This window comes from Agelaius tricolor, unplaced genomic scaffold, assembly GCF_023055355.1.
Source record: "Agelaius tricolor isolate 1412-34295 unplaced genomic scaffold, bAgeTri1.0.p SCAF_20, whole genome shotgun sequence".
Classification (NCBI taxonomy): domain Eukaryota; kingdom Metazoa; phylum Chordata; class Aves; order Passeriformes; family Icteridae; genus Agelaius; species Agelaius tricolor.
The window spans coordinates 2,987,658-3,010,221 of NW_027269280.1; the positions used below are offsets into that span (position 1 = coordinate 2,987,658).

The 22,564-nt window shown below is 45.8% G+C and overlaps 2 protein-coding genes and 1 long non-coding RNA gene across 5 annotated transcripts in view; 2 read left to right on the forward strand and 1 right to left on the reverse strand.

The window, feature by feature from the left end:
• The window catches only part of LOC139598554 (calcium release-activated calcium channel protein 1), an 18,302-nt gene extending 12,795 nt beyond the window's left edge, over positions 1-5,507 (forward strand). For both annotated transcript variants that reach the window (XM_071445077.1, XM_071445078.1), the window contains exon 2: positions 2,215-5,507. In XM_071445077.1, coding sequence (XP_071301178.1) covers positions 2,215-2,781 — 567 coding nt within the window. In that variant the 3' untranslated portion in view covers positions 2,782-5,507. The remainder of the gene's footprint in view (positions 1-2,214) is intronic.
• Positions 1,359-22,540, reverse strand: MORN3 (MORN repeat containing 3). 2 transcript variants are annotated; one of them, XM_071445080.1, is made up of 7 exons: positions 22,457-22,540; positions 21,191-21,298; positions 13,077-13,232; positions 12,208-12,365; positions 10,621-10,780; positions 7,841-8,025; positions 1,359-6,091 (listed from the first exon to the last, which is right to left on the reverse strand). In XM_071445080.1, exons 3-7 carry the CDS (start codon positions 13,219-13,221, stop codon positions 6,020-6,022), a joined length of 720 nt encoding a protein of 239 aa, XP_071301181.1. In that variant the 5' UTR covers positions 13,222-13,232; positions 21,191-21,298; positions 22,457-22,540; the 3' UTR covers positions 1,359-6,019. The 2 variants fall into 2 exon arrangements, with proteins under 2 accessions (XP_071301181.1, XP_071301180.1); XM_071445079.1 differs by lacking the exons at positions 21,191-21,298; positions 22,457-22,540 and adding an exon at positions 15,797-15,929.
• Positions 15,835-22,036, forward strand: LOC139598558 (uncharacterized). Its single transcript, XR_011681939.1, has 2 exons — positions 15,835-15,964; positions 21,425-22,036. It is a non-coding gene; the product is annotated as an uncharacterized lncRNA (long non-coding RNA).
• Positions 22,541-22,564: the final 24 nt, after the last annotated feature.

Sequence of the window (22,564 nt, forward strand, 5' to 3'; positions counted from 1 at the left end):
GTTGTGATCTGTTTATTTTGAAATTGCAGCATGAGCAAAGGAGGGAAGAACTTCTGATACTTTGTGTCTCTGTTAGAAAACAGGCACAGGCCCTCATAGTGAAAAATGAAACTTTGTGTTTTAGGTGCCTGGCTCAAGCTTGGCTCAGGAAGGAAACTCAGAGTTGAAAAGAGTTGGCAGCTTTTCCTGCTAATTTACGTTGAAAGAGTTCCCAAATTAGCTTTGCTGAGAGTTTGAGGAGACAGAAAACATGAACTGGTTTTTCACTTATGGGTCAGGCTGGGGTTACTCTACCAGACATGAGCACAAGGAGCTCAAAATCAGATGCTTGATATCATTAGTATGAAGGAGTTGATAAATGGAAATATAAAATGTCTTCAATGTTTGGCAAACTAAATACAATCAGTTCTTAAAATAAAATCTTCATCTTATGAAGCTCTTTCTTGCCATGTTTATGTTACCATACTAAGAACTAGGATAAAGGACTAAAGTGTCTTGTCATGGCTTTGAGTCTAGGCACAGCAGAAGACTTACAAGAAAAATCTTTAAGTATGAAAATGAATCCTCAGTGGTGAAGGATTGCAATTGTTCTGTGAAAAACACAGGAAGCCCAGCATCCCACGAGTACAGTGTGACTTAACGAGCAATCCTGCAGAACAGAGACCTGACAAGCAAATGTTTATCCTCTCAATCATGAAGTTTTCCACAGCTGAAAAATGGTATTTTTAAATCCTCGAGCAAGGACTGTATATGCATTAATATAATTTCAGAACACTTGGAAACTGCTTGCTAGTTGGCTGGGTTGTTAGGCTTATGGCAATAAAAGCTTTCAATAAAGGAATTAAACAATTGGCAAATGGCCTTGAATGCCTGTTGGAACATGTCTGAGCAGAACCCTGGGTGCCTTAATGTATTGGGAGCATTAGTGATTCAGAGTTCTGGTGTCCTGGAACATGGGTAAGATGGGATCCAGGACTAGGTTAGCTTGGCTCAGCTCTTGCAAAATAGTGAGGGTTGAATGTTCCTGCTGCTTTTGCAGCTGTCTTTGAGCCCTGGTTTCCATGCCTCCCTGCACCTCTATTGCCCATGGATCTTTCTTCCTATCAGCTTGATGTGCTTATATTTCAGATTACTGTCAGGTTTTTTTCTCTGCATTTTACCTGTATTTTGTCTGTTTAATGAGTTTTTTTGAGAAAGCACTGAACGTGGAGACCTTTGTGCATTATTCCCTCTTTGGAACTATCCTTTGTCTGAAAGGCAAATTTATCAGGAAAGATCATTTCAGGAGAGCTGTTGGGATTAATGTCACTCATCAATTGCACATATGCACAAAACCACCTGGCAGTTTTAAAACCAGCTAAAAGGCATTCTAATTAATTTTATTTGTCAGAATTATTCCAGCTGGTTTTATGAGCTTCCTAGGCAAGTTATTTAATCTGATTTTTTTATTCCTTAGGCACAGGCATGCTTGGAGATCTAAGGTTACAAGAAGGTCATGGCTGCATGTGGTAGTGGAGGGCTGGAACATCTTCATGAGTAGCCTCATCTCTGGGGGAGCAGTGATTCTTGGGAGCACTGTGTTATCTTTTCTGGAGACGTCTTTCCTCCAGCCTCCAACAGGCTTGCCTGGCTGCCATGGGAGCCTCACATTTTGAATCTGTTCCAGAGTCCATTTAAATACTTGAGTGAAAGAATATAGCTGAGAGCCCCATGGAAAGGTGATCTTTCTCATGAAAGGTTTCTGCACTTTAGAACTTAAATGCAAATAGCCAAGGAGAAAGGACCACCAAGGTTGTTTCAGGCAGTCCCCTGCCTTCGCAGCCTTTCACAGATACTTCTAAAGACTTCATAAGTAAAGATCAAAAGCTGTGTCTTCAATATAACACAAAAGAAGAAATATTTCTCTTAAGGAGTCCAAGGATGCTGTTCATAAGGGTCAGTTGTTCTGCTGGCATGAGCTGGACGTGGCAAGGTGGTTGTGGGTTTGCTCTCCAACAGAACAGTAAGTATGAAAACAGTGGTCTTTGTTTGATAGCTCAGACCTAAATTTGGACCTAATGAAGAGGGTGCAGATTGACATGAAGGAAATGTAAATACAGACTTACTTTGTTTTTATCAGATGATCTTCCAGAAACACGGTGTAAACTTTGAATAACCTATAGTCAAATAATATAAGATGTAGGTAACTGCATCTCTTTTCCCCTTCCTTTTCAGGTGGCTATGGTGGAAGTTCAGCTTGACCCAGACCATGACTATCCTCAGGGGCTCTTGATAGCCTTCAGTGCCTGCACTACTGTGCTTGTTGCAGTTCACCTTTTTGCACTCATGATAAGTACCTGCATCCTCCCAAACATAGAGGCTGTTAGCAATGTGCATAACCTCAACTCTGTCAAGGAATCTCCTCACGAGCGCATGCACCGGCACATTGAGCTCGCCTGGGCGTTCTCCACTGTCATTGGCACTTTGCTCTTTCTTGCAGAAGTGGTGTTACTATGCTGGGTCAAGTTTCTTCCTTTAAAGAAGAAAACTGACAACACCCCACAGAGCAACAGTTCTACCATCACATCAGGACAGGCAGCAGCCATTGCATCCACGTCCATCATGGTGCCCTTTGGATTGATTTTCATTGTGTTTGCAGTTCACTTCTACCGGTCACTGGTGAGCCACAAAACAGACAGGCAATTTCAGGAACTCAATGAACTTGCTGAATTTGCACGGCTACAGGATCAGCTGGATCACAGAGGTGATGCTGTCACCTCAGCTGTCACCAATTTTGTGTAAACCTGTGCTTAAGAAAATAAACCCACTCTTCTGCTTCTGCCTTATGGTGACTCCCTGTGGATGAACTGGTTGAACTGCTGATTACTGTTTAAAGAATAATTATAAATATTGTTCTAACCCTTTAGAGAGGGAAAAAATGTTCCTTTCATACAAGTTTTGCTATCTGAAGGAATGGATGGTGGGGTGTGATTGCACTGCATGTGCAGCCCTCCTCCTGTGAACACTGTCTCGCATCTTTCTCGTTAATGCTGAATGGTGGCTGTATAAATACATGGAAAATAACATTGTACATTTGGGTATTTGTTAGGAATGGATAGAGAAGTTGTGGATTTTTTTTCTCTGTTTATCTGATGTTGGCATTTACTAGAAGATACTGCTTGTCCTATCCATATTGCATGGCATGATACAAATTACTTGGGACATGCAGCAATTAGCGCTCGGTTTCGGTGCTAGCGCTGCTCTCCCTGGAAAGCCTGACAGATGGTAGGAGTGAGAGCTTCCCCAGCACTTTCCCCAGTATGTTTTGCTGCCAAGTAATTATTACTTTGCTGATTTCTCCAGTGCCTTTTTCCCGTGGCACTTACACATTTTGTAACTTGCTAAACACCCAGGACTAGACTTACTGCGATGTGGTGTGGCCACATGAGTAGGAATGAGACTCGACTCTTCTCTTCCATGGAAGAAAATAAAAGCAATAACTGTTTTTTAAAGTTCTCATGAGCTGGCACATATTATCTGGAGAGATAGATTTGCCTGTTTCTCTTTTAAGAATCCTTTTTTAAAAAGAAGGAACTAGATGGAAATTATCACTGGATAATTTTTTTTGCTTGAAAATCAGAACCACTGCTGTTTCTTTTCCAAGCCAAAGTAGTAATTATTTTATACTTTTATATTGAAAATATATTTTTAATAAATCCTCAGAAGCAAGCAGCAAAAGGTGCTTTCTCTGTGTTGGATTCCCAAGTAATTAGCTATGCCTTGGTCTTCCTTGTTTAGAAAAGTGTTCTCCTTGCTGAAGTGTTGTATTTAATAACTCATTTTACATTTTTGCTTCCAAAGGATCTGGAAGACAACTTGATGTATATTTATTTATGAAAGTAGGTTATTTGTAATTAATACTGCTGCTTTCTTTCAGACACCTCTGTGACAGCAAGGCTACTGTGTTCATTTCCTCTAAGCAAAAACCTCCATTTGATAAAAGGTTTGCCCAGGAAAGATTCCAGCAGTTGTCCTGGGCTGCTTCAGTAATTCTGGCTATGTCTAGGAGTTGAATTTTTTGGAGCACAGCTCTTCTGTAGAGTAGCTTTGGGCTTTCATGGGTAAAAGCTGTTTTTTGAACACAAACTGAGACAAGTTTCAAGCCAAAGGGAAAAAAAACCCAAACCTAGCTATCACTAGTCATAGCTATCCCTGTGGAATAGAAACCTGGGACTTTGCCATGAGACAGGAGGGACTGTGACAGCCCAGTGAGCTGTGCCTGACAGCCTGGGCTGAACGTGGTCACTCACACCAACCTCCAGCTCAGGTTATTCCAACGTATTTGCAATCTGCACCAAGTGTCTGTGGAGTTCAAGTGCAGAGTGTGGTTACTACTGAAGCAGATGGGAGCTGATCTCTCCTGTCAGCAGCACTGCAGTGCAAAGTGTTGACAAGGTCACCTGTGGTGCCTTTGTATTCTAAAAACATAACTATGGAAAAAAAAAAGCAAAACAACCTGCTGGGCTCTTTGTTTTTTTCAGCAGCAGTTGGGTTCACAAGCAGCAAACAGCTTTCCACGTGGTGTTTTCACCTGTGAAGTGAAAGTCCTGGCATACAGAGGCCAAACTGGATTTTCTCAGCTCTGCCATTACATGCTTCAAATATATTCTATTCCTGATGTAAATCTGATGGTGAGGATTGTAACTACAGACTCACAGGTGTTTGTTCATGGAGCACTGGAAGCATTGCTTTAGTAAAGGCAATAAGGAAGCAGCATTCCAAACCACAAAATGTTGGTAGTAGGCACAAAATGTATTTTCCCATTCAAGACAGAACTTTACCAGTTCTGTCTTGGGGAAGCAGGCCCCTAAAATTCCCCACTAAAGGAAGAAAACCTGACCTGGTATTCACACCAGAGCAACTGATTGGAAGGGTGTGGTCAGGTGTAAAAATTGTACTTCTTTCTGTAAATTTTATATTTAGAAGTTATGTGGTTCTAAATGGAAGTCCAAAAAATCAGTTTTCTGAATTTATTTTGTAAAATTCCTTGCTGTTCTGGACAAGTAGCTGAATTTTTCTTTGATTTGTGGATCTTTTACAAAGTGACTACGAAGTGTGGGATTTTCTTGTTGTTTAAGACATACACAATTAGAAGCTAGTGGGACATGGTTATTTTTAATTTTCTCAAGCTGGTAGGCTCTGAGCTAATGGCACTGTTATTACAGCTAATTTTCTGACTATTTTCTGCACTTTAAGCCATGATATCAAGTATGTTTTTGTCATTTTCCACCTGTGGAAATGGTCATGAAAGTTACACCTTGGGTACCTTTGTCACTGTGTACCCAGGCAGTAACCAGACACAAACACATGGATTTAAACATTGAGTGCACTTAAAATTTTTTATCCCTTATTTATACTAACTATGGTGTTAGGCATTTACCTCAATCATTTTAAACATTGGTTATTGTGTATCACCTATTTGGGTATAAAATACTTTCATGAAATAAAATATACTCAATTGTTGTGGATTATTTTTTATCTAGGGGCCTTAAATAGACTTATTAATTGAAACATGATCTGTTGTAACTGCAAAAGGCATTTGGGGTCACAGGTGTGTATTGGGCTCTTTTTGGGTGGAGTGGAGAACACAATTACTTGATTGTACTTTTCTATATGCTTTTAAAACACATACCAGAAACCCTCCTTCTCTAAAGCAAAGGCCTTGAAACCACCAGGAGTGTGATTTCTTAGCAGGAGGAATAAGAGGAGCTGAGCAAAGAGTCACTCTGCCTCTCTTCCATCCTTTTGGTGCTTGTCTTTTGGGTTTTCCCCATTAATTTTTTTCCTTTCTTTTCCAAAATAATGGGGGTGGGAGGACACTGCTGAGCAAAGGCACCTGCAGAGGGAAGTATACCTGAACAGCCTTGAGGGAAGGGTGAGGCAGCCTGCAACACCAAAACCACGGGGAGGGTTTGACACTCGAAGGAATAAATAACCCAGGACCGTGTTCTTGAATTTTTTTTTTTTCTTCAGCATCTGGTTATTCATTATGGCTGTCATCAAACATTGCCTGGGCCTCTGCTAAAACACCAGCTGGATCTTGTAGTTTAATCTAAATAAAAAGAATACAAAGCAGTTATGCAGTGTAATTGAAGAAGCTTAAGGTTTTATAGATCTTAATTTCTTGAGCATTATTGGAGAGTCTCCCACGTATCAGGACTTCAGCTCATATTGCAGCCTTTCAATTATTTAGAAACAACTACACTCCCCTAATTTTATTAGTGTGCTGAACATCACTTTATCTCCTTGAAATAGCTCTGTGTGAGTGACTATAACAAAACACACTCTTGGGCAAAAGTGGCTTTGATTTGCAGCCTGTTAGGCCTCACCTATAATTTTAATAAAGGGGGTGGTGGTGACAAAAGTTTATGAAAACCTGAATTCAGTTTTTCTCCTTTTATCAATTACTTCATATTCTAAGGTCAACAGATCTCTACCCATTGAAAGCACAATAACAGCAGTGAAAGTTGATGCTTTGTTTTTGCTTATAGAGCAGAAGAGATTTGGATCATCACTTGGTCTTCAGGGAGTTAAATAAACAGCCAGACTTGCACATCCTGCCTTGGTGTACCAATAGTTCATCCCAGGCTATTGGATTGTTGAGGCTCTTCTCAGTGACCTTTGACAAACCACATATAGTAAATATTTTTAGCCACAGAAGTGCTGCTCCTTTCACTCTTTTTGCAAAATAGAGATTGTTTTTCTCTGGTGGGTGTTTGGGGTTTATTATTCTGCACTGCTGTGGGTGTGCCTGGTACTTACAGGATTAACTGGTTCATCAAAACTGTGCTCAAAGGGGCCTTTGGCTATAGAAAGCAGATTTGAAAAGATAGAGGCAATGAAGATGTAACAGCTGTGAGCTTTGGAAGGCTGCATGTGCCTGGTGTCACTTTGTCCCAGAGGAAGGTGGGTGGCTTTACCTGTCATGGGGCTGTGCTGTTCCTGAGTTACTGGAGCAGGGCTGAGCTGTGATTATCCAGGGTGGTTCTGCTTGGCTCTGACTGAAGGGGAGCTGCCCCAGCCCATCCTGCACTGACCATTTTGTTTCACATCTGTGGTTTGCAGACCATGAGGGCTCAAGCTGAGACTCTTAGGGCCAGCTCTCACTTGGACTCACATCTGTTCACTGCTGATTCCCATTTCCTGTTCCTCCAAGGGCTCAGAGCTGGGGACAGGCTCTCCTGTCCACCAAAGTGTCGTGCAAGGACCCGGTGGCTGCCAGGCTGAAGGCCCAGTGTGTCTTTGTGTCTCACCAAATCTTTGGGATGAGGACAGGGCCTGGCTCTTCCTCTGCAGTGTGTGTCAGTCGAGGGGAAAGAGGAGCAGAGGGTGTGGGCTCTAGGACACCTTCTGCCCCCCTTGGGCCCAGCTGGGAAGCTGCACACACCCCTGTGCCCCCAGGGCTGCTGGGCACAGTGGTGAGCCCCTGACCTGGGGAAAGAGCTGCTCTTGGCCCTGCAGGGTCTGCTCAGCCTCAGCAGCTGGGCTTGGCGAAATCATTTGGTCTTGACACAAATCCCACTATTGTCTGTGCCTCTATTGTCCCCATTTCCTTTGTGCTGCATCAGGTCTCTGAGCAGTTCTGGTGCATGAGAACTGTGTTTTTTCAGATGTAGGCAGGTGGGAGGCTCCAGCAGAGGCTGCATGAGCTGTTAGTCCCTATGGGGCCATTTAGGATGCTGCTGGCCAAAAGACTCTGAGCACACACCCCATGGGGGAAATCTCTTGAGAAGTGAAATGCTACCTGGAGAGCTGACCCGAGCACTGATGAACACAAACACGAACATTTCCAAGCAATTACCTCTGGGAGTGGAAGCTCAGGAGGGGCTGGAGCGTTTTCTCTGCCAAATTCTACCAGAACTGCACACTTTGGTATATCTGCTACCCAGATGCCTTCCAACAGCTGTCCCTTATCTGGGTAGAAGTATTTCCCTGGGCCATGCTTCTTGCCATCTTTCCAACCTCCATTGTACCGATTTCCATTTGCTGCAATTAAATACATGAACAGATCTTGAAATTTGCACCATTGTGTTAAGGGGTTACAAATTAAACCAATCAACAGAGCAAACCAGCAGAGGAGAAGATCATGTGTTTGGCTCCTCTTAGTAATTTCAAGGTGGCTGTGGTGCTGTGTGACATTTTGATTTTGCAGTGCTCCAGAGGGAGAAAATGCTGCAGAAGGAGCCCACCCTTGCTCACTTGGAACCAGGATTCTGCTCACCTGCTTTGTTCTCACAGTGATACTCATTTTCTGCTGACACAAGGAGCCAGTATGCTCAAGGTAAGGGACTGGTCCCTGAGTCACTCTGCACAACATGAAAAATTACAGGACACAAGTTTCAGATTTGTCACTGCAGCACAGGATCTCTGGCTTGAAGAGGTTTGCTTGTCTGGGCAAGGAACAGAGCACTGATTGCTGTCCAGTCAAAATAATCTTGATTTCAAAGAATACTTTTAGTTAAGTTTTTCCTCAATGAATTACGGGGTGAGAATTGCTGCAAGAGTCTGAACGGTTCTGGCAGTCAGTTACAGGCTGTTTTTCCAGCTGTACTGCTTCTCTTGGCATTTTTCTGCAAGTTGAGAGAGGCTTTTTTTGGGCTCTCTGCTGCTCTCCAGGAATCCACCCATCCATCACTAACAGGGAAAGCAGAGCTGCAAGGGGAGGAGAGCAGCCTCATCTATGGATGCTGGTTGAGAAAGGGCATCATAGCCATGGTGATGCTGGGGGCTGGGACAGGTCCAGACCACCCTGCTGTCACTAGGAGAGTCCTCTGCTCACCCCTTTCCTACATACAGTGTTTCTAAGCCCAAACCCATGGGGATTTCAAACCATGTTAGTGGAAATACCTTTGAGTCTCAGCTGAACTCTGCCATTCTTCACCATAAGAAGTGGCTGAAATACCACACACAGTGCTGCAGAGATAACTGGGGCCTGCCAGGATGGTGTAAGGGAAGAGGGGAAAGCCCAAAAGGCTTCTGGAGAATGTGGCTGCTGGGCTGCTCAGGCAGGGTCTGATTTACAGGCTGGAGCCGTGGTGATGGTTATCTGCAACTTTGATCTGCTTTTGTGCTTATCTGCAACACCAAGCTGCCTTGTCCAGGCTGGGAGCAGCTCAGCTTCTGCACTCCAGCCACCAAGTGAGAAACCACCAAAACCACAGTCCTGGCTGCAAGGAGGGGGCAATGAACACCCTGAGTGCACTGTGGTGCCTGGTTGCTCCCATCTGCTCTCCTCCAGAGCTGTGTTGCTCAGAACCACGATCCCTGTGGATGTGAAGTGCTGTGGTACAAAGCTGTTGGGGAATGGATGTAGCAGAGGCAGCAGATCAGTGCAGTGCTCCCAGCCAAGCTCACCCTCACTGGGCATGCTGCCACTACAAGCAATTTAATCTTGAGCTGCAGCTCATCGTGACCTCCACTGAAGAACTCCTTTTCTTTCACATGGCAAAGCTGCCGGCACGTGGGCGCACTTCCAGCAGCTGAGCTGAATGCATTAAGCTTGTGGGTATGAAATAATTGCTCTGGCTAATTTTAACCAAAAGGAATCCAGCTAACAATCAGTTGCAGGCTAGGCTGGAGGCAACTGAGCTCTGAAATGGTGTATCAGCCACAGCTCAGCCTGCAGGGGCTGTTAGTTTAGAACTAACAGGGCCTTTGACAGGAGCACAGCAGATCAGTGCAAGATTCCCCCTGGAAGCAGGTGCTGATTTCATCCAGATGAGCCATCGGTCCAAAGCGACTTTACAGGCAGTGCAGGGAGCACAGTCATGCATGTGGTGTGCAGAGGAGGTCAGGCTCATTCCTCCCAGCTGCTTTGCTTAGCTAATTACTAGCCTTGAGATCACTTTCAAGAAAAAAAAAAGATAGAATAGATGAATAATAATATGGAGATAATATTTATTCAGATGTTCTTGGAATGCCATGCCTGGTATTGTAGAGATTGTTGGGATTGTTTGCTTTGGGGGAAAACGTATTAAACTCCAAGGAAAATAAGGAAAAAAAAAAATTTCTGTATTTATGCTGAGATTGGCCCTAACATTCCCAATCCATGATGTACTTGGGGTTATTTATAGAAAAGGATTGTGTACTAATGAAACCCCTGTGTTCACTCAACACAAGCCACTGTCGGAAGTAGACAGAGGGGATGGAGTGAGCTCAAAAACAAAACTATGTTGTTGTGGGTTTTTTTTCCTATGCTGGAAACTGAACTCTTCTTTGGTATTCAGAGCTAGAAAGCCTGTCTGGCAAAGTGCCTGCCTTGAAAAGAGAGATTTGCTCTTCTCTGACCCAACAGTATATTATCTCTAACCCGAACCATCCCAGTCATTTAAATGTAAATCACAGCAAAAGTAAGCTTTCATGCGTGTGGGCTTATGGGCTTGAGCAGAGCAGTGCCGGCCCTTGCTCAGCCCGTGCTGCCTCCTGCTCCAGCCCAGGAGGGGAGGGATGACACGGGGCAGTGTCAGTCCTGCTGCAGGCTGCAGTGGAGCAGGGGAACCTGGCAGGCAGAGACACCCGGAGAGCAGCACGACACCACACAGCTCGGAGGGGGCAGGGTGAGTGAGGGTGGTCGGTACTCACGGAGCTGCAGCAGGCCCTGCCCGTTGGGCTGATCCATCAGCCACTGCCCCTCGTAGGTGGAGCCATCCTTGTAGTGCATCTTTCCCCAGCCGCTCCGCAAGCCATTGCTCCACTCGCCCTCGTAGAGCTCCCCGTTGGGGTAAAAGAACGTCCCCCGGCCCTGGGAGCAGCACAGACATGGCTGGTTAGGAGCTGCTCTATTGAAAGGGGTCAGTGCTCAGTTTTGGGACATCACTTTGATAGAATATTCCTTTGTTTATTATTCTTACACATGGCTGCTGCCAGCCCAGCTCCGGGGTTGTCCTCGTGTTGAAGGAAATGAGATGTGGTAGTACGGGATTTTTTTTTTTTTTTTTTTTTTGGCAAACAGTTTTATTCCCTTGACAAAACCTTGGGTTTATATCTCAGTGTGTTATTATTGGCATGATTGCTGCTAATATTTAGCTAAAAGTGGACTTTACAAGTATATAAAGCTGCCTGGGGAAAGGAGGCATTAAAGGATGTGTCTCTCACCAGGGGATTTCATGTCTTTCAACCCTGATGATGTTTCCAGCTTAGTGTGTCCCAGGCTGGGCAGCTCCACCCCTTGTTGGTTTAACATGTATATTTGCCATTAAGAGAAGTCCAGAGGTACCCCCTATGCCAGGGAGTGATACCAATAAGAAATATTTCCATATCACTAACACATTTTCCCATTGGAATAAAGTGTTCTTTTTTCTCTGAGCAAATAATAAAACCAGTTCTGGAAACAACTGATTTTTCTGAGTATTAATTTTATTAAACTGTAAGGGAGAAACTTTTTAGAAGAAAACCCAACCCTAGTGATATTTGGATGCCATTATAAATCTTTCACCAAAGCTCAATTATGGAAAATCCAACCTTAAAGGACAGGAAGGGAAGCTCCCTCCAAGAGACAGGAGCCATGGAGCCACACGCCCATTAAAAGCGTTGGTGGAGATGAGTTTAATTTAAGAGCAGACACAAAGACAAACACAAGGTTTCCATTGGCAGATTCAAAAACAAGGATTTGAATCTGCCAAAAACCAATCCTACAAGGATTTTGCACATTACATTGCAGTCACTTCGACCAGATGACTTTCTCATTATGTCCCTTTTAGGAAAAACTGATTAATGGGACAGGCCTAATTTCCAAAAGAACTCAAGTTATTTGCCTATTATCTGTAAAACTCCCAGAAGAAGGTGCATTTTCTGGCAGTGCTTATGATACAGGTTCCTCTGACTTGTTCAAGGACAAGAGTAATGAAAGGGATGGATGGGGAGGATTAAGAGACCTCCCATCGTGCTTGGCCGAGCTGCATGTGAGTCTGAGCAGCAACCACTGCTCTGTGGCAGCTGGTGGGAGCTCAGGGCTGCAGCCTGGTAACCAGCAGATGGCTGGGGATGACTCCCTCTCCAGGAAGGAGATGGCATTCCCATACAAATCTCAGATTTTTAGTCTTGGCCATTCAATTCAGCCTCAGTATAGTGAAAGTTAGTATTTTAAGTAATCTTCTTGCACACATGCACCCAACTCTTCCCCGAGTTTTGGGTCCCACTGCCTCAGTGCTGGCAGAAAATCTCACTTACACTTCTTCTGTCATTTTGCCACCAGCCTGTGTACACCCTCTTGTATTCCTTGGTTGCTGGGTCAAGAACGCTGTAAGAGCCATAACCGTCCCGCTTCCCAAACTTCCAGTCACCACTGTAAATAGCTCCTGAGCTTTTCCAAATCTGGGTGCCTTTGCCTGTTTAACAAACAACAGGAGTGACAGGGAGACCATCATGGTTAGGAGAAGGGTGCACAGGGCTGCTCTTGCTGCTCCATCCCAGGCAGGGCAGCGCTCCCTGCACAAAGTCAGGCTTAGGTCTGGGATTCAGTTTAGCTCCCCGAGGTGGAACCAGCGTTCATCTTGATCAGGGCCTTCCTGTGTGGCCTCTGCTGAATGCACTGAAATCTTTCCAAACCTCAGTTTATGCTTGTAAACAAGTCTGTCCTGCTCTGGCTGCTCCTGCCTTGGACAGGGTCTCCTCCTGCTCTGTCCCCTGCAGCCCCTGCCACATCTTGGGAATAAATTAAGATTCCTGGAACCAAGCCAGGAGCTAAGAGAGCTCCAAGGACTGTGCAGCCAGGGCACATCCCAATGCATGGACCTGACTTCAGTTTGCTGTTATTTGGAAAGGATTTTTAAACATCTGTAATAGAGATATTTTGGGTAGTTGCCCCTGAGTGCATGCAAAAGCTCTTCAAGTTACCTATTAGAAATGTTTCTGCATTTTTGCATTACATATATCAAATATATATATATGTGTGTGTGTATGTGTTTGTACATATGGTCCTACATCAATGCTATTCCAGGAGCAAATAGAGCACACAGAACCACTGACCACTTCCTACCCCTAGGAACCTTTGTAAGAACATCTAAGTTGCTATTTCTTCTCAAAATTATCTATCTTACCATGTCTCAAGTTGTCCAGCCATTCTCCAGTGTACTGATCCCCATTTACAGCATAAATTGTGTGTCTTAATCCACATTTCTGGGCTTTCCTGTCCCACTCATAAAAGAGAGGGTCTCTAAGCCTCGGGTACTTTATGACAGGCATATTGCTGGTATCTGGAGAAGAAAACAAATTATTATCAGCAATAAATTAGAAAGTACTAAGGCAGGTCCAGGCAGAACAGTATTTGTGAGCCATGCACAGAGATACAACAAACAGGAGGCAACTAAAGATACTGAAGTACAAACCAGCACTTTGTGAAAATGGGCTCATAACATAGCCCAGCCTGTTAGGAAATGTTAAATAAATCCCAGCAGGTCAGGTTTGTGGCAGGCATTGATCTCTGCATCTACCAGAGATCTTGGGGAGTGCAGGGAAAGGCATCTCCTCCATACAGCTGGTGGAATGGGTCAGGGAGATGTCCAGTGTCCCTGAGGCCCACCTGGAGCTGGGACATTCATACCCCCAGCAGTAATGCAGCTCAGGCTCCTTTGCTGCTAAAAATATCAGTCCTGCAGCTTCCTCATTAAAAAGGGTTGAATCCACAACATTTCCCTCTCCCAGGAGGCTGTGGGCTTGCCCAGGGCAGGCCAAGTGCTGGCCACCACACCAAGCTGCCCAGGAGGTGACTTCTGAGGTGACTTCACAGGTGAGGTGGGTTTAAAGCAGGAACAGCAGGGAGGGCATGGTGAGCACAGTGGGGCTTGTTCGGGCATTGGAGGCCTGCAGGGAAAGGGTCAGTGTGGGGGAAGAGAGGGAAAAGGAGATGTTTTGCCTCAAAAATACAGAGGACAATGGTGGAGTGCAGCATAGTGGTGATTTCTGAGCACTGCCAACGGAACTGCCGCTCAGCACAGTGAGAATTCGGCACAGATTCGGAGGTGAGAGTGGTCTCCTGTAAACCAGAAACAAAAGCCAAAAGGTGGCTGTAGAAACAAAAGCAAGTTTCTACGAATGCCGTTAACATCCAGAGCTCGGCTGGAGCCCGGCGGGGTGGGATGCTCTCCGATTTTGTCTCCCGGGCTCCCCCTTCTGTCCTGATCCGCTGGACTGACCATTTCGAATGATTTTGCTGCGTCTGTGCTGCGGGTGCCAGGGAGCCCGGCAGGGGAAAAAACCTGGGCCTTGGGAGGAGAGGGAGAAAGAAAGATGCTTTGGGTCCTTGCTAGGAAATAAAAGCTAGAAATTCTAACTAAGAAAATACTGTTAGAGTTCTACCTCAGTTCTGCATTTTCCAGCTGTGGGAAATGGTCAACAACTATTTAGAAGGATAGCACTGCTGAACAAAAGTACTTCTGTGTCCAGAATGAGTCTTGGTTAGAGGACACTGAGTACAGGATCTGTCCCTCGGTATGGTGGGGTCACAGCCCACCACAGAGGATGTTTCTCCAGCAATGCAAACACAGGATACACTGGGAGAGAACTGTTGAGTTCTTCCCACACTTTTGAGTGCTGCAGCTCCTGGAGAAGGGGGTCTTGCCAATATTTGCCAATGGCTGGGTTTTTTCATGACATTGTGCCACTCTTAGCTGGCTTGAGCCTGTCCTGCCCTCGCTAGGGAAGTGGAAGAGCCGAGCTACAGCAATCTGCACCCACCCCGACACTGGCCATGACCTCTGAGCCGCTCATGCCTGCGACAAGAAGTCTCTTCCCTACCCCTGCCAGATGGGAGCATCGCTTTCCCACCAACACATCCCACCACTTCTTTAACTCAAAGCTCAGGATTTACAAACCCCAGGGAGGATTCCCAGCTGCGGGGGCAGCCCCATCTGCTTGCCATGTCCTGCGAGGCCCAGCCCGCGCAGAGCACCCGAGGTAATGCGGGCTGCCGGGAGCCGCCTTTATTTGCCGAATCCCCTTCTAAATTTACGTCAGCGATGCCAGGTTTGCGTAAGCGATAACGCAGTCGGTGTTCGCCTCCCTGGATGTTTTCAGCCGCCCACTCCCAGGGCGCGGGGAGGCTGGCAGCGAGGGGCGGGCGGCGCAGCCGTTCCGGCCGCAGCTCTCGGTGCGGAGGGCGAGACGCTGCTGCTCCCGTGCGCCTCTGCAGCGGCGCTTGGCGATGGGGCTCGTAGAGACCCCCGCGTCCCCCTCCAGACGCTGCTCGGCGACTTCTGTCGCGTCTCTGGTAAAATGCAGCTTTGGTCTGCACTGCCCTACTGGAAGCCTATTTTTTTCCCCCTGTCTCTTTGCGGAACTTCAGAGCAATGAGGCGTAGCTACTTCTCTCCATCTTACATCTTAACTTAATGAAGAGCAAGGAGGGAAACACGCCTGGCTGCAGAGAAGCGGCTGCTGAGTGTCCCTGGCAGAACCCTGCCTGGCACCGCACCCCTGTCTGTGCACCCGGCCTGACTGCCCCGGCCCCGAGGATGCCCCGGCCCCGAGGATGCCGCGGCTGAGCTCAGCCCTTGCCGTGACCCGGCAGCACGCACTGCCCTGCAGCGGGGTCCCTCTGCCAGCACCACCAGCGGAGCGGAGTCACCCCCTCCCCTCCCCTCGCAGGGCGCTGTCTGCGAGCGGAATGCTCAGGGCGCCTCTGGCCGCTCCTCCCCAGCGGGGGCCGGGCAGGAGGGCAGCGCTGCGAGCGGAAAGCGCCCAGCTCGGTTTGCAGAGCAGCCCGGAGCGCGACCGCCGCTCTCCCGCCGCCCCCGATGCCGAGGGCCGAACCGGACACCGACCTGTGCTGGCGGCGGCTCGGTGCTGCCTGCGGCGGCGGGGTCGCCATAGCAACGAGCCAAACTCCAGCGCCGAGGGCCGGGGATGTGCAGGGACACGGCACCGCACGCTGCTCCCCTCGCTGAGCCCCGGGGATGCAGCCGGAGCCACACACACACAGCGCTGCGCAGGTACGTGCCCTGAGCTCGGGATGCTCCAGCAGAATATAAAGTGCTAATAAACAACGAGGGTTTCACCTCTGGTTGGTTTTTCATACGCCCAGCAGCAGAAGGCTGGAAATGAAAGCACTGATTACAGCGCCGATGAGTAACAAATAAATCAGCCTTGCAAATGTCAGGAGAAATTGGAGAAAGCCCCTGAAAATGCACATCAGCGGTCTTAAAGGAGAAATCTGAATAAACCTGACACTAATTCCCTCATCCATTACATTTCTTCCACAGCCATGGTGAGCAGGGATTGCCACTCTGGCCTTATGGGTGTCTGCAATCATCTTCCCTAATGGGTAATTGACTGTGCACATTTCTAGTATCACACCACAGCTCTTGTATGACTCCCATGAGTCAAATGCATTTGATTCTCATCCTTTCACCACATTTTTGTGCACAACTCTGCAGGCTGTGAGGTAAAAATGTTGAGGCAGGTGGGAAATCTCGTGATGAAACAAAGCAGCTGCCTGTGTAAAGATGAGATAGAATTCAGCCTTCCCTGACGGGTGTTCCTTTGTAATCCTCAATATCTGAGGCATTGAATGTGGCTTAAATGTTGTGTTCATGCTCAGGTAGGACAGAGAATGGATTTATTCCAAGTGTGAATGTGACTAAAGGCAAATATTCCATTTCCCATGGCACATGTAAGGGCCATGGAGCCAAAGGAGACAGTGCCACTGCCTGGGAAATCAGGTGGAGGAAAATGAAGTGGAGGGAAGGAAGAGCTGCTCCACAGACAACATGAGCTGGTGTGGAAATGATGGAGGGAGATCTGTACTGAGGGAAAATACACACAGGGAATTTCTTGTGTTAGATTACATGAACTGGAAGATGGCAGCTGCTAGCAAGCATTTCCAGGGATGTAGGAGAGGCAGAATGTAAAGACTTCTTTAAGAAAGAAAAAAAGAGAGAGAGAAATCCATGGAAGATGACCAAGTTCGGAAATACTTATACAAGAGAAAATGTCTCCTTTTATTAACAATGAGATGAAGATATCCAGGAAGGATTTATTCACAGTCACTCATGGTAATGGGTTCTGGTTTGGGGCAGAGCCTAAGAATGACTGAAGACAATCATCCCTGTGTTCCACCATGGCCAGTTGTAAGGGCTGGAGTGAGGATGGAGGTTTGGGGAGGAAATGAAGAAATCCATGAGGGAGAAGAAAAAAATGCTCATTGCAGCCCAAAATCTACAGCTTGGAATTACAACCAGAAATAACCCTCTCTGGAAGGGTTACTTCAGCCCCTATATAGCACTGCACTTCATTGAGAGATTGGCAATTAAAATAATTAACTAATTCAGACCATTTGACTTGTCTATTTTTAAAGGGCATGGGCAGCCTGAGGTTTTTGAACTGCAAGTCCAAACTATGCCACACCCAACCACAGCTTCTGCTAACCAGAGGTTACATACATATTTGAAAACTAATATACATTTGAAAACAATAAAAACTTTAAAAGAGTTAAAATATTTTAGCAACAAATGAAAATTCACAAATTGGGATCAAAAACTGCCTCTGCAAAAACCTCTGTACCTGGATATGATGGAGGGTGCTGCCTCCATTTCTGGGTTGTTTATTTTAAATTCTTCTGCTCCTGGTTTTGTGTGTTTGTTATTTTACTTCTGTGTTCCCAGAGTGGGTTATCAGCACCCTCACAGCCACTCCTGCCCCTTCCAAGGAGGTTTCACAGATAATTTATCTAGGAAGAGGCTGGGTGTGATTCCCATCTACAGTTTTCTTAGTTCAGATATAAACACTTGAATCATATTTAATTATTTTGTCACTTGATAATATCATTCTGTACCTTTTTGTGTTACAAGGGTACAGAGTGGGTAAATACAAGCATATTCTTCTTACAAAAAAAGACAAAATTAGACCAGCTTGAAGAGAAGGTGGTGATATTTGAAGTTTTATCAGAAAGTTCTTTTCACTCACTCAAAAGAAATTTTACTTAGAAAATGTCATTCCCTTTTGAGAGAAGGAATCCCCTTAGTAAGTAGGAAGTGGGGAAAATTTTTGTAAAGGGTGTCAGATATATCTAGAATATATAACTCAGTCAAAGAGTGAGACATAAACTCAAACTGACCCAGAAATGTCCTCACCAAACTCTCTTCCTCTCCCAAGGGCAGTTGTTTCCAGGCACAACATTGAGGCCACTATGCAAAGTAGGGTCAAAACCCCAAGCTATGATGTGCTAGGAGGAGAATTTGGGTTTTCCTTGACACAATTCCCCTTGTTCCAGCCTTGCCAGCCAAAATTTGGCTCCAAATAGCCCTTTTGGGTGTTTTCTTTTCCTTTTTTCACTGTGACAGGCATTGGCCACTGACACCAAGGAACAAGAGCAAAACCTCCACTGGGCAGTGCCAGGGCTGCAGTTCTGCTGCTCCTTGTGCTGCTGCTGCTGCTGCTTCAGTTGATTAAACCTTACATTTCTTAGGACTGAAAGGAAGCTTTTAAATCTGTCCATGTAAATTATGCTGTGATTCAGCCCATTATTCTGCCAACACAGCTCATTGCAGTGAACTCCACTTCCAGGCTGGACACACTGAGGAGCAAACCAAGCACTGGGAGTTTGTGTATGGAATCATGCCCAGAAACACCTTTCTGCAGCAAGGCCCTGTGACACACTATGCACTTTCCATTTTTTCTACTTTTAAGGGCAGGATTTTAAAAAATATAAATAAATAAATAAATAAATTATATATATATATATATATATATATATATATATATATATATATGCCAAGGCCCTCAGTATTCTACATCTGAAACCAATCATTTTTGCACTGAAAGGAGACAGCTGCTCCAAGCTGAGTTTGCTTGCACTAAGCTTGGGGAATCACCCAAGTGAAATGTCCAAACCAACTGAAAACTGTCAGAATCAATAAATTAAATTTATTCTGGGAACTTTGTAGAATAAATAGAGAAAAAGCATTTAGGGAAACATATGTTGGAATTCTTTAAAGGTGAAGAGTGTGACAACAACATACTGTGGAAGTGGGATGCTCAGATGTGTGTTTTATTGCTGCTATATTCAAAAGAAAAGCCAGGGAAGAGGTGGGAGGGTCTTGGACTCCAACCAAGCCTGTTTTGGTGAGCTGAAGGAGCATCCCCCACTCTGCTCTAAAGAATTGTCATTAGCAGGATTTAGGAGGGATTGAAGTGAAAAGTTGGAAGTGTAAACTCCACCTGATGCCTCTGGCTTAAGAGGCAGCCTTGTGGGAAAGCATTTAAAATTCTTCCCTCCTTTTGGCTGGGAGCAGTTCTTTCAAGATAAAAACCGTGTTGGTTTTACATCAAAACAACCTAAAGTTAAACCCCTGGGTTATCTGGAATGTTCAGGCTCTTAGATAGTCCTGCAAACTGAAAGGCTGAAGCCCTGGGAGCTGACACCAGATACCCTCTCCCCAGGAGCTCCCGTTGCTGCCGATTTACACCTCTTGGTCTCTGCTGAACTACCTGCAACAGGGCAGAGGTTTAAAGGTAAAGTCTTGATGTGAATTCCTGAAGTCACCCAAAGCTGAGAATTATTTACTGACCGTGGAGTGCTTTGCAAGACTCTTAATATCATTGGAGGCAGATAAATTTGGCCATACTTGAGCTAATGCCTCACTTCAAATCCTTAATTTATTCCTTAATTGAAGGATAAATCCAGATGAATGCAAGATGAATCAGCACTATGAATCTCCAGCTGAAACGTGTGCCAAGTATTTTATTTATCATGGCTTATTGTCACCTGATGGCAGAATAGGGACTCATCTACATTTATATTTTGTCCTTTCTCCTTTGCTGTGCTGGAAAGAATCTGCATTTCTAAGACAGGGGAAAAGCATCAAAGGAAACAGCCTCAATTATCCTAAGAGGAAAGAATGAATGGAATTTGCATTCAGGAATAGTCTGGAGGGTGAAGGAAAGGAGCTCACATGTGATTGTACATATATAAAACCATGTGTACTCACACAAAATCTAACACCCAGAGAAAAAATAGCCACAATTTCTCTGTGATCCTTAACTTGATTTATGAACTCAATTTCTTAGACACGTTTTCTGGCAGTGAAAAGTTGGTGAGTTGGGGATTAATTCAGGTAAAGGCAAACCAGAGATTTCATGTTTGCAAATTTGCTGTGCAATGGCCTTAGGTGATCTCTGGCAGCAGAAGACAGCCATTAAAACTTGCAAGATACCATGAAAAATGACCATAAAATATTGAAATTCAGAGGAAAAGCAGCAATCCTCATGTGTTGCCACAAGTGAAAGACAGGTGAGGTGTGGGAGCCCTGAGCAGCAGCTGCACAGAGCCCTGCTCCCCATGCAGGGTTGAGGGGATCCCTGCTAGCTCAGCTTGCTTTGGTTTCATTCACAAAGATGTGATTGAAATAATGAGATTATACCAACAGCTGCAGCCTCCCAGGAGTGGGGAGAGCTTACAGGTAATTCTGAACTATTTTGTAACAGTGCAAGGTTAAATAATGCAGAGCCAGCTGTAAGGCCAGCCCTGCTACACTCACAATGTTTGGGCTTAACTAAATGTTTTTGTGGTTTCTGTTTGAAAGAAAATGCAGATCTCTTGAATGGATATTAATTAGCATGGTGTAGTTAAAAAGTTGAAAGAAATCTTTTGGGGTAATCATTATGCACAGCCACAACACGTGTAAGAATTGTTCCTTGTCCAGAGGTGTAGGGGAGAGGTAGGAAAGTTTGGGATAAATCCCTTGGTGTTCTGGGAGAGCTCTGTGGCCAGCCCAGCAGGGCTCTGAGTGGGAAATGCACAACATTTCCTGCCTTTGTATGTGAAACTCACACCACAGCCCTAACTAAATGTCATCAGCCTGCAGAATTCCAGCCCAGGACAAATACTCATGTCTGATAAGAGTTTCCTTCTGCTCTTTTGAGGCTTACAGATCAGCAGTGAAAGGAATACTTTTAAGGGCTATTGACAATTTATGATATCTTCTAAAAGCACCTTTTCCTGAACTGACACAAGCAATCCTACAAATGTTAAAATGTTTTTACTTTCTGGATTCCAGATCTGTAGGAGGGTGTCAGCACCCCAGCCTCAGCAGCAAGGGGTAAGATGCAGCTACATCTCAGAGGTGGTGATAAACTGAGCTGACAGGGATCTGCAAAGGTGGAGGGAATGTTTTCATGTGGGAAGGAGAAATAACTTTGCTGGCAGGGAGTATTCCAACCTTGTGGTGAACTGGAAAGTTTTGGCACGTATCCAGCGCGGAGTCAACGCTCCGATCTGAGATGTGATCCTCCTTCCTCCAAAGTCTGCAATCCAAACTCCAGGCCTCCTGTAACATAAAGTCCTGTCACACAGGATTGTGGACAAATGCTAGAATCCAGGAAAAATTTAACACAGACGTAACAAATTGCTGTGACATTTCTATTATGCTGATTAGTTTATTTTTCTACTTCAGGATTACCAAGACCTGCCACAACACATGTTTGATCTCTGGACAATCGTGGCCTCACTGGAGAAGCAGCAGGGACAATGCAACATCCCTGGGGTTGGTGCTTCTCAAACCAGCAGAAATCCCAAACCACTGCAAGTTCTGAGAGGGTTTCTCTGGAAACTGAATGCAGCTCATCAGCGGCACTTCAGGTGTCCACCCACCAATATATGAAAAAAATATGCAAAATCAAACCAGTGGACCTAGAGAAGGACCAGGGACAGCAAGAACACTGAGGAGTGTCTCTACAACCAACGTTTTTGGTTGTTTACATGAAATTCAAGGAAATGGAATCCTACATACATTCCTCGTGAAAAGAGAGCATTGCATTTGTGTTTTTACTTCACTCCTCCCGTCTCCTCTCCCTTGTACCTTTTTTTTTTAATTGCTCCTTTCCCCTTCCCTTTTTCTTCCTCTTTACCAATTTCTACCCTTGCATAAGAAACTCACAACTCTCAGGATGTGGCGTCAACATTTACAACTCTTCCCACCCTGCCCCAGAACATCAGGCCCAGCTCACAACTGGCCAGTCCAGGTGCTGAATGGGTAATTATTGTAAAAATAAAGACATCAGGAATCCTTTTGTCATCTTCTGTGATACCAAGGACCTGTGACCAAGGTCGAGGCAGCTGCAGTGCTGAGCTGCCTCAGATTCAGCCCCCAGGGCTCTCTGAGGGGGCTGGCCCTGTGCAGTGGAGGGTTTTATCTCCACTCTGGCTCCGTGTGTGATGAACCACCCTGAAAGGGCAGGAAGATGCTTCCATGTGACACCACAGAGCACTTCAGGTGCTGCCACAACACAAGGGGCCTCAGGAGAAGTGCAGGGCCTCCAGGAGGTGACCGGAGCAGGGCGGGTGACAGCAGCCGAGGGGACCCCGCCATCTGAGGGGAGCTCTGGCCTGAGGAGAGCACAGGCCTGACGGGGGCCGCGCCTAAGGGAACCATCACGGGAGGGGATCCCGGGCCTGAGCAGGGCCGTCACAGGAGGGGATCCCGCACCTGAGGGGAGCCTTGACCTGAGCGGAATCTCCGGCCTTAGGGGCTCTGTGGCCCGAGGTGAGCCCAGACCGGAGCCGCTCCCTCACCTGACGGGTCCCTCCCCTGAGG